The 11,940-nt window shown below is 43.5% G+C and overlaps 1 protein-coding gene across 1 annotated transcript; it reads left to right on the forward strand.

The window, feature by feature from the left end:
* The first annotated feature begins 1,211 nt into the window (after nt 1-1,211).
* On the forward strand, nt 1,212-9,440 carry RBM15 (RNA binding motif protein 15). The gene is made up of 2 exons (XM_050745549.1): nt 1,212-5,046; nt 9,070-9,440. The coding sequence occupies exons 1-2, from the start codon at nt 2,184-2,186 to the stop codon at nt 9,114-9,116; spliced, it is 2,910 nt and encodes a 969-aa protein (XP_050601506.1). The 5' UTR covers nt 1,212-2,183; the 3' UTR covers nt 9,117-9,440.
* The last annotated feature ends 2,500 nt before the right edge of the window (nt 9,441-11,940 follow it).

Below are 11,940 nucleotides of genomic sequence, written 5' to 3' on the forward strand. Positions count from 1 at the left end.
CAAAAGATTTCTACAAAGAAAAGTGAAGTCTCCCTCCGACTCCAGACCCTTACACCCCTCCTCAGGGCAATCCTAGGAACAATTTCCCACGTAGTTGTCAAGAAAGTTTCCACGAAAATATTTTTAAATGTACATACTCATAAAATACAAATATTTTTAAAACCACAAATGGTGGCGTATTATACACGTTATTTTATGCCTTCTGAAGTTTTATTTCCTATTTTAATACAATGAATATGTCTACACATTACAATATTGTGGATTTTTATGCTTTACAATTGAGCTTCTTCCTTCAAGTTTCTTTGATTTATTCAAGAGATAAAAGGCCTACAGCTTCATATTCCTCAGGATTATTTACAAAAAGAAGGATGGCTCAGCCAAGGCTAAATTTAGGTTACAGTTCCTAATATTAACAGTTTTCAAGTTTAGGTTTCAGCTTTTGGGACATTACTGTTACCCTGAAAAATGTCATGTTTAAAAACACCTCACACCTCTACTATAGATTGGATCTTGGGAAATAGGGTTGAGGACGGGATCAATATAACCTCCGCCCCGGCGCATACCCGGGAGAGCTGCAGACGGTCTAAAGGATGTGGTGACCTCAGCGCTGCGTCCCTGCAGCAACCGGCGAGTGCTGGGGCACAGGCCATATCCCCCTAAGCTCGGCATCGCCTGCACCTCTCACAGGTGCTCTGTCCGCCACAGTAACGCTCTATGGAAATTAAAGTTGTAAGGCGAACGACAGAAGGAGCCAAACGAGGTGGATTCGGAGCGGCCACAAGGTGCCTGTGCTGCTGGCTTTTAACACACAAAAAGAGGAGTGCCAAGGAATACAAGAAGCCACAGGGGGAATAAAAAGCGACATATCTGCATGGAGCCTAAATTTCGCTCGATGATTTTCAGGGAAGAAGCATCACATATTAAAAACAAACATTGCTATTTTACGGGAATACCGGATTTAAAAATCCACACAGATTCGCAACATAAAACAGGCAGCCCAAAGACACGTCCGCGGTGTCCTGACAGTTCCGGCTCCGCCCGCGGGCCACGAGGCGGGGATCGACGGTCACTCCCCTCGGTTGCCCAGAGTACTTGGGCGGCAACGGGGAGCGCCAGGGAGAGACAAGCTCCTGGGCTAGGGCTGCGTCTTAGCCACCTTGCTTAGCTCTCGAGGTCCCGCGTGTTACGTGTTAGCACCGCCCCGGGGCGTCAGCGTGACCCGGGGCTGCAGGAACCGTGAACTCCCTGCCCCGCGGGCCCAGGTGACCGCGGGCATCGCTCTCCCGCGCGCGGGGGGCGGGGCTTCCCCCGGCTGTGCACTCAGCTACCACAGCGACATAAGATGGTGTCCGCTAGGCGTCCCAGGACGGCTTCCTAAGGGACTGGAGGGCCCCGACAGCCGGAGAGTCTGCCCCGCCCCTTGGCCGGCACAGGTAGGACGGCGGGGAGCTCAGAAGTTTCGAACTCCAAGGGCCGAAGCACAGCCAAATACCCCACGGAACTTAACAAATGTTTGTGGGGAGAACGCCAAAAACGCGGGGAGGCGGGGCTGGCGCACAGTCACCCTCTCGCGACATCTAAGTGACGTCGCATAGCAAGCACGTGTTCTAGTCTTTCACCTTCAGTCAGCCTCCTCCGTTATATGGGCCTACCCCTTTAAGCGAGTGATGGACAGTTACTTCAGCCTATCAACTTCCTTGCAGACATCCAATCAGATTTAAACTTCTTTTAGCCGCCGGAGGAGTTGGAAAAAGGGGGTCGAAAGAGGGAGCTCACCGTCTCTCGCGATATCGCTGTGAGCCTGCCTCTCGAAAAAACGCCGAAACTTGGCCCCACCTCCCAAATAGTGGTTTAAAGGACGGGTTTATAAGCCAATGAAAGGGATGAGGAGGCGGGGTTGCTGCTTTCACTGAGCAAGAAGTACCGTTACAGGGCAGACTTTTTGTCCAATCAACACAGCTACACTTTGGGTCACGTGACCGCAGAGTGCGAGGGGCGGAGCTACAGCCTGGCGCGAGGAACCGTTAAGATAGACAACAAATGTAACCAATGAGGTACTCTGACTAGGGGGTTGGGAACCCAATAACAGTGGTTGGGCGGGCGCCTTCCTGGAGCGCGGGGAGATGTAAAGATAGACAAATAATTTTCCCAATGAGACTGTAGAAGAGAGAGCTAATTGGCCAATGAGGACTGCGGGGCGGGACCCTGTGCCGCGGCGGAGTCCAAGATGGCGGCGTGCGGTTCCGCTGTGTGAAACGAGCGCGGGGCGGCGGGTTGATCAGCTCCGCGGAGACGACCTCCGAGGACCCGCAACAATGAAGGGAAAAGAGCGCTCGCCAGTCAAGGCCAAACGCTCCCGTGGTGGTGAGGACTCGACTTCCCGCGGAGAGCGGAGCAAGAAGTTAGGGGGCTCTGGTGGCAGCAATGGGAGCAGCAGCGGAAAGACCGATAGCGGCGGCGGGTCGCGGCGGAGTCTCCACCTGGACAAGTCCAGCAGTCGAGGTGGCAGCCGCGAGTATGACACCGGTGGGGGCAGCTCCAGTAGCCGCTTGCATAGTTATAGCTCCCCGAGCACCAAAAATTCTTCGGGCGGGGGCGAGTCGCGCAGCAGCTCCCGGGGTGGAGGCGGGGAATCACGTTCCTCTGGGGCCGCCTCCTCAGCTCCCGGCGGCGGGGACGGCGCGGAATACAAGACTCTGAAGATAAGCGAGTTGGGGTCCCAGCTTAGTGACGAAGCGGTGGAGGACGGCCTGTTTCATGAGTTCAAACGTTTCGGTGATGTAAGTGTCAAAATCAGTCATCTGTCGGGTTCTGGCAGCGGGGATGAGCGGGTAGCCTTTGTGAACTTCCGGCGGCCAGAGGACGCGCGGGCGGCCAAGCATGCCAGAGGCCGCCTGGTGCTCTATGACCGGCCTCTGAAGATAGAAGCTGTGTATGTGAGCCGGCGCCGCAGCCGCTCCCCTTTAGACAAAGATACTTATCCTCCTTCAGCCAGCGTGGTCGGGGCCTCTGTAGGTGGTCACCGGCACCCCCCTGGAGGTGGTGGAGGCCAGAGATCACTTTCCCCTGGTGGCGCTGCTTTAGGATACAGAGACTACCGGCTGCAGCAGTTGGCTCTTGGCCGCCTGCCCCCTCCACCTCCGCCACCATTGCCTCGAGAGCTGGAGAGAGAAAGAGACTACCCGTTCTATGAGAGAGTGCGCCCTGCATACAGTCTTGAGCCAAGGGTGGGAGCTGGAGCAGGTGCTGCTCCTTTCAGAGAAGTGGATGAGATTTCACCCGAGGATGATCAGCGAGCTAACCGGACGCTTTTCTTGGGCAACCTAGACATCACTGTAACGGAGAATGATCTAAGAAGGGCGTTTGATCGCTTTGGAGTCATCACAGAAGTAGATATCAAGAGGCCTTCTCGCGGCCAGACTAGTACTTACGGCTTTCTCAAATTTGAGAACTTAGATATGTCTCACCGGGCCAAATTAGCAATGTCCGGCAAAATTATAATTCGGAATCCTATCAAAATTGGTTATGGTAAAGCTACACCCACCACCCGCCTCTGGGTGGGAGGCCTGGGACCTTGGGTTCCTCTTGCTGCCCTGGCACGAGAATTTGATCGATTTGGCACCATACGCACCATAGACTACCGAAAAGGTGATAGTTGGGCATATATCCAGTATGAAAGCCTGGATGCAGCGCATGCTGCCTGGACCCATATGCGGGGCTTCCCACTTGGTGGCCCAGATCGACGCCTTAGAGTAGACTTTGCCGACACCGAACATCGTTACCAGCAGCAGTATCTGCAGCCTCTGCCCTTGACTCATTATGAGCTGGTGACAGATGCTTTTGGACATCGGGCACCTGACCCTTTGAGGGGTGCTCGGGATAGGACACCACCCTTACTATACAGAGATCGTGATAGGGACCTTTATCCTGACTCTGATTGGGTGCCACCCCCACCCCCAGTCCGAGAACGCAGCACTCGGACTGCAGCTACTTCTGTGCCTGCTTACGAGCCACTGGATAGCCTTGATCGCAGGCGGGATGGTTGGTCCTTGGACCGGGACAGAGGTGATCGAGATCTGCCCAGCAGCAGAGACCAGCCTAGGAAGCGAAGGCTGCCTGAGGAGAGTGGAGGACGTCATCTGGATAGGTCTCCTGAGAGTGACCGCCCACGAAAACGTCACTGCGCTCCTTCTCCTGACCGCAGTCCAGAATTGAGCAGTAGCCGGGATCGTTACAACAGCGACAATGATCGATCTTCCCGTCTTCTCTTGGAAAGGCCCTCTCCAATCAGAGACAGACGAGGTAGTTTGGAGAAGAGCCAGGGTGACAAGCGAGACCGTAAAAACTCTGCATCAGCTGAACGAGATAGGAAGCACCGGACAACTGCTCCCACTGAGGGAAAAAGCCCTCTGAAAAAAGAAGACCGCTCTGATGGGAGTGCACCTAGCACCAGCACTGCTTCCTGCAAGCTGAAGTCCCCGTCCCAGAAACAGGATGGGGGGACAGCCCCTGCGGCAGCAGCCTCTCCCAAACTCTGTTTGGCCTGGCAGGGCATGCTTCTACTGAAGAACAGCAACTTTCCTTCCAACATGCATCTGTTGCAGGGTGACCTCCAAGTGGCTAGTAGTCTTCTTGTGGAGGGTTCAACTGGAGGCAAAGTGGCCCAGCTCAAGATCACTCAGCGTCTCCGTTTGGACCAGCCCAAGTTGGATGAAGTAACTCGACGCATCAAAGTAGCAGGGCCCAATGGTTATGCCATTCTTCTGGCTGTGCCTGGAAGTTCTGACAGCCGGTCCTCCTCTTCCTCAGCTGCATCAGACACTGCCACTTCTACTCAGAGGCCACTTAGGAACCTTGTGTCCTATTTAAAGCAAAAGCAGGCAGCCGGGGTGATCAGCCTCCCTGTGGGGGGCAACAAAGACAAGGAAAACACCGGGGTCCTTCATGCCTTCCCACCTTGTGAGTTCTCCCAGCAGTTCCTGGATTCCCCTGCCAAGGCACTGGCCAAATCTGAAGAAGATTACCTGGTCATGATCATTGTCCGTGGTGCGTCCTAAAGTCCATGTGTAACTTGTATTTACTACTTTGACATGGTTCCTGTTTTGTGATGTGTAATGGGATACAGCATCAGATGCAATTTTCTTTTTAGTTGTTAGTTGTAGCATTTTCTTTTTTATATTTTTATAAACGTCTTTAAAATAGAAATCAGGACAGTTTAGCTATTTTTTTGTTTGTTTAGCTATTATTTTAAGTGAAAGGGATGCCCTAAAGGTAGCAGGCAGACAGATTTGCTTTAATTAGGAGTTCCCACCCTTATGAGTAATTTTTTTCCTCTATTCAGTTTTTTTTTTTTTTAATCTTGAGCCTAAAAAATCCTCTGAGTTACAAAACCAAAACTTTGAAAAGTCAGAATTTGGAGAAAGGAGTCCACTGACCATACAAAGAGAGTAATAGCCACCTAAAAATGACTTGATTGGTGTGTAGGTAGATAATTCTTTTACCAGAAATGTGTGTGACTGAAATTTGATCAGGGATCTCAAAGGTATGCTGGTAAATTGTTTAGCAATGTAATTATTTTAATCAGGTATTTGAATATTTCTTAAGATACAGTTTATTCCCAGAGAGTTTGCTTTAACATGCATTTTTAAAATCATTTGTTCTAGAGTTCTGTATCCCGTGTATGCACTTTTGGTTTGTAGCAGTAACTGTTCAGTAAAAATTAAGGACTATGTTACAAACCATATATGTCTTATGCTTACACTAGTATGCAAGAAGTGAGTAGGTGCTTTTAAAATCAGAATTCTTTGGTCAGTTATTGGTGTGTGGTGATGTTTTTACTGACTTTTTCAGAGAGGTGTAGCAGGTACAGTTCTAATTGTGCATATTTCAAAACTGTTCTTCATCAAAGATGAGTTTTTGATTTTGTATCCATTCAAATTTCTGGTTTCAATAATAGAAAGAAGAGTTGTCTGCAGGCTCGTAGTCATCTTTTATTTCAGTGGGCATTTAAAGCAGCCATATTTGGATTGCAGACTTTCTTAAAAAGTCATCATAAAATGCCTTTGACATGCTCTCTTAAAATTTTGCTTGTCTTTTTATTTTCATATTTAAACAGTAGTGACATTACATTATTGGAAATGTTTTGAACATTTTGGAAATTTTATGTTTAGTATTCTCACTGCTGTCCAGCTACGGAATTGAAATGTCAGTGTAGGAAAATCTTTTTTTATTGTTTTATTTTCCCAGACACCTGGAATTAATACAGGATCATTTAACTTACCCTCACAGTTTTTTTTTTCAAAGGTGATAATGACATCAACCTCTGGTTCTCAACAAGGACTTTTGCTGCTTAACAGTAATGGATTTTTTTTTTTTTTTTTTTTTTTTAAAATCTATCCCCTCTGTCCCACCCCTAATTTGTCAGGTCATTAGTAAGTATATTTTTCTCCCTTGATTTAAATGCTGAAGACTTCAGCTAAGGCCCTTGATATTTAATTATGATTAGAGACTTTTGGACCTTCTGGATCATGGTCATGTTTCTGTTCTGTGAAAGTGACTTAACTTGAAGCCTGGCAGAACCCAACTGTTTTCTTTCTGTTATCAAAGCTGGAAGTTTTGAAATAGCACCAATAATAACCCAGGGAAATGTCATGTAATTTTTATTTTCCATTATGACAGGTGTCTAATGCATGTCAGCACGAAAGTGTCACCACTGCTGTGTCATCCCTCTTGGTTTTCACTATGCATTTATAATTTTTTTAAGTTTGCAGGTTTTGTGGGGGTTTTTTTGTTTGTTTCTTTTTAAACTGGAAAAACTAGCCATTTTGAGAGAAGGAGGGTTCTAGGCTATGAGCATGAAGGTCCTTGTACCTCTTAGGAAAATACTATGCTTCTTGCTTTCAAAAAGCAGTGCTTGGTTTGGAGTAGACACCTGTTCAGAAACTAATGCAAGTGTGAAGTCTGTGCATACATGGGCTCATAGTATAATTTGTGGCCAGCTACATTTTTCCAGTTTAAATAATCTCACTAACCATTAACTTTTGAGTATCTTTTGTTGAGATAAGTTGGACAAATGATTTTGCTCTTTTGGAGAGTGAAGTCCATGACATCTAATTTTACTATCATCCAAAATGTGTGTTTTATTTCTTTTCTTTTTCTTTCTGTCTTTTTTTTTTTTTTTTTTTTTTTTGGTTAGTGTGACAGCTTACAGAAGAGTACTATGGTTTTGCTCCACGTTTGTTTGAATCTTTACCTGACATTGCTACTTTTGTTAGGTCTGGGCAATTTGTGCTTCACTGTTTTTGAAACAATGGCTTGATACCATTTCTAAATGTATGTATTATAAAAAACTAATTATGTTTAGTTGGTCATTACCTACGAGTGCCATAGTCCACATGAACCGCTTATTTGTACTGCCTATTCTTTTGTGCGGGTTCATAATATCCATAAAGTATCTAGTTAAACCTTAAGAATTCGAATGAAAACTAAAGTCTACAACTGGTTCTACTTCTCATTAGCCAGATTTAATAATCCCAACGTTGGATGTTCTTTGTAACAACCAATTTTTTTCTTTTTTCTTTAATTATTTTAATGTAGTTGATTTTTCTGAAACTCAGTTAAAATGAATGGAAAGAAAACTTCAGGATATCATTTAATGACTATTAAGTATTATTGGTAAAAATGTGAAGATAAGACTTTTAGATCACAGCTTCCAATTTTATGGGAAATTAAGCAATCAATACCTAGCCAATAGTTCTGCTTAACTTACTGGTTAAGTATTTTGTTGGGATTCCTGTAAATAATTTTTCACACAAAGTTTTAAATTCCTGGTGTACTTTGACTCTCAACTGAGAGTGGATAGAGTTTTTCTTTTGAGGATTACATCTTAAAATGTCCATCCCCTGACTGGTTATAAGCATTTGTCACCTTTTGAAGGTAAAATATACTCTGGCCCTTCTTGACTCACTTACAGGTCATTTTAGGTCCAGTAGTAAGAGTCAGGTGTTTGTTTTTTGCTTTCAGAGTCAAACATTGTTTAGGTTTATTTAAAAACTATTAGCAGGTTTTCACTGACAATGCTTTTTTAAAAATAAAAAATGTAAATCCAGTTTTTAAAGACAGATTTTTCATTATGCATATATAGCTTGAACTATAGTTTGGGTCCATATAGGAACCATTCACCAAAAACTCTGGTAACAGAATTAGGAAATCCTCTTGAGAAGAGGGCCTTAATGACCTTTTATGTGAAAAAAATTTTGGAGAGAATTTCTGGACATTTTTTTTCTGTCTCTGCCACAGTGTTTGGTTTTGAGATAGGAGTTAGGTATGAGAACAAGAAGAGAGAAAACATGGCGCTGACCTTGTTACAGTGGTTATAGTGGTGTCCCTAAAGGGAGAAAATGATTTCAGGTAACCACAGTGAAATGTTAAGCTTAATGAAGAGTTTTATATGTATGGTTTAAAACAGAGTTGAAAAGTGAGAGTCCTGAAGTGTTCTTTGGCTGTTTAACAATTATTTGTATGAGTGTTTTCTTAAAATAATGGCTGTTGTCTTTGGTAACATAGATGAGGGTGGATTTTTAAATGGCTTTGTATCGACCCCTTTCTACAATAATGGAGTAGTCTGTGTTGCTCCATATAAATTACAGAACGAAAATAGATGGGGCAAAAGTTTGACTAAACTTCACCTTTTTATAGTTTCACTTTTTAAGTTATATTTAGAATATATTGATAGATTATAAATTGATTGTGAAACTTTTTTCTGAATTTTTTCGACATGTTTTACTCAGTTACATGAGTATAAAGGATATTTTCAGTCCTGTTATCTTCAATTGCAGTCTTTAAAAAAACCCACCCTATTGTTCTACTTGTTATATGTCTATTCATACAGTAAATTCATTTCAAGGTTTATGCCAGTGGGTATTATTGGTGCTTTTTGAAGTTGAGGTGAACCATCCAGGAAGGTCTTGTTAATGTTATGTTCATCTATAATGGCATAGGGGAAATATATATATTTTTAATATTGTAAACATTTGTACTGAATAACCTTTTTTTCCCCCCCTCCGCAAGCAAAACTGGTTGAACAGCGGATGAAGATATGGAATTCAAAGCTCTAATGGACCTTTTTGAAGAGAAGTTGTGGCTTATGTGGAGTTTACATGGGCCTCTGATGGAAGAAAGCTAATCTGTTTAGTATTTGTGCATTTTACTAAAATGGCAGCTTAAAGTTGTGTATCTGCTATTGTGATGCCAATGCCGGTGTTTTAAGTGGAAAAAAACATGACCTCTTTGCTTTGTGCTGTGTACACAAGATTTCTGGAAAAGTAAAGAAAAACCCTTTTTATGGCTCACACAGCTTAAGAGTAGCTGTCTCTCAAACGTGCGCTCACAGTTGAGCTGCTTTTGTTTTATTCTAAATAAATTGTTTCTTTTGAGGAAAATGTTTTTCTGCCTGGAAGTGAATTGACGGCAAACCTTTGACCCCTTTGTTTGCAGCCGAGGGGGTACTTGCTGCTGCTCAGATCTTGTATGTCTTGAGCAAGAAGCAGGGAGACCATCAATTTCATTTTGACTATCACGGTGTGTCAATTCTGAAGGATCACTAGTGTTACTGTTGACCCCCTTTGTTTGCAGTGAAGGGGATCATTTGCTTCTCGGTTCTCAACGTGATGAGGAAATGGTGCTGTTTGCTGGCACGCAAGAAGCCGGGGCAGGCACCCTAAGCCTCACCACAGTGCCTGAGTCGGGGGCTTTTGCTGGTTTGAAGAGCTGGAGTTGCTGAAATTTAAGTTTTGATTTATTTTGTTCACCCATCACGTTTGGCCTTAGTTTCATTTTTAATTTGAAGAAAAGTTTGAAATTGCTTTATCTTGCACTTAACATTTGCACCAAATTGCCAAAAGAAGGAGAAATACTCCGTTTGCTTTTTAAATGTTAATGATGATGTTAATAAAGCCTTTCCTGACACATTTGAGGAGCTCCTCCGTCTCCAGGGGCTTCTTACCAGAGTTATGCAGTGATGGGTTTAGTTCTGAATGGATGAAGAGTTCCTGAGAGCTAGCGTTTGTAATTAGAACCGTTACTTGGTATCTGTGCCTTATTTGACCTTTGGTTCTACATGCCTTGGATGTGCATGCACCGTGACGGTTTCATAGGTACGAACGCACACTCAGGCCCAGTCACTTCGGTTGGTAGTACAGATTGTGAGGAAAAAGATGGAGGCATCCTTAAGGAGGAAAAATGTTTGCCTTTAGTTCCTGCATTATCCTGTACAGGGGCTCCTGAGTTTTGGAAGCCTGTTCCCAGTACAGGAGAACAACTCCCCTGTTTGCAGCAGCAGACTTCGGTGCACAGTGACAACGCTGGAGTTCAAGAGGAAGCCAGCAGTGCTGCACCATTGGCTTCAGACACCATTGTTGTTGTTTGCCAGTTTTAAACTTAACTAGTTGCAGATGAAGACCACCTTGAAATGCAGGCTTGTTGGGCTTGTTTTGAATTTTAACCTCGGATGGAAGAGCCCTAGTGCTGTCTGTCTCCATGCGGGATGATGATTGCTAGGCAACAGGTGATTATCAACAAAGGATGCCACGGTTATACTCTGCAAGGTGGTGTTCCAGTGGCAAACAGCTGTATAAACTCTTGTAAACAGGTAAGAGGGTTTTTAGAGGTCAAAATGCATTATAATTAATAGGGTGAGGGCTTTTAATGTTTTGGGTCTGTTTCTCTAGATGGAAGCCTTAAGGCACTCTGCTGCCATTACTAACTTCCTTCACCGAAGTGTCATATTTCAGGTCAGAACTTCTGTTTTACTTGATATTTTTCTTTTTAAGTTTATTTTTAACATTAAAAAAATACTTTTAATGTGGCAGCCAAAGTTTTAAGATCTTGGTTATGGATTTGGAACCTATAGTCTTGATGTCCTTTAAAATTTGACATTTGCTGTTAACCTTGGCCTTTACCCTTAGTCATGATTTAATGATGCAGGAGGACTTACTGCTGTAAAAACGTTGCTTATTTACAAATACTGATTTCTAAACTTCAGAGTTAAGACATTACAGTGTGTAACAGCAACAAAAGAAAGTATGCCATCAGATTGTGAATGATACATATTTTAACCAGGATTTTTTTTTCTTTCTTTTTTTTGTCCCACAGAGAGATTATAAAATTAGGCAACCTTAACTTTAGGGAAATTAACAAGCAGCGTTGAGAAGTCTGACTTTTGTCTGCCCTTAACATTTTCAGTATCTATTTAGTTTTACCAGCCTTCTGAGCCCTTCTCCCCTACATTAATCAAGTTTGAAGCTTTGGCACTTATAACAAGCACAGCTTTGTTAGTATGTAATACAACTTAGGTTTCCTTGCTTTATTTCAAATGAGATCAAAATTTGTGAATAGAATTGTTATTTTTTCATCTCTTCTGGAAGACATCCAGTATCTAGTAACTACAATAGCTGATCTATACTAGTTAGTTTTTCCACAAGATTGAGCTCCTTGGATTGTTTTGCTAGGCAGCTTATGTACCCATACTTTGATAGAGTAAAAGGGAAAAAATGAAGTACAGTGGAATTTTTCAGGTTCTCAGTGTGTCATAAGAATTTTTAAAACAGCTGGTTATGAGATGATGGCTGCCATCTGAGGCTTTTCTAAATGGTCTCTCCCCTGCATTTCTTTAAACATTTTATACTTGTTGGAAATGTCAGTTTTCAGTGTGTTTTCTTTTTCTTGCTAATTCACACCATGAGGCCGCTGAGTGGTTTTTTCCAGTTAGTAAGCAAATATTTTAAATCACTATGGAGATTTAGAAAGATTATGTTACACTTTCTACATATTTCTATATGTCTGGTATCTTTTTAAAGTTTCAAGCTTCATCTCTCTAGTAAGAACAAGAAAAAAAGTTGCAGACAGGGCATTTGTTTATTTGTATATAAAGCCATGTCATAA

The sequence above is a fragment of the Macaca thibetana genome, chromosome 1 (genome assembly GCF_024542745.1).
Source record: "Macaca thibetana thibetana isolate TM-01 chromosome 1, ASM2454274v1, whole genome shotgun sequence".
Classification (NCBI taxonomy): Eukaryota; Metazoa; Chordata; class Mammalia; order Primates; family Cercopithecidae; genus Macaca; species Macaca thibetana.

What these genes read in the sequence shown, in the direction of transcription:
- RBM15 (XM_050745549.1), top strand. Translation starts at nt 2,184, where the DNA reads ATGAGGACTGCGGGGCGGGACCCTGTGCCGCGGCGGAGTCCAAGATGG. An exon ending in GGTCATGATCATTGTCCGTG is followed by an intron (nt 5,047 to 9,069) that starts GTGCGTCCTAAA and finishes CCCCTCCGCAAG; the next exon opens with CAAAACTGGTTGAACAGCGG.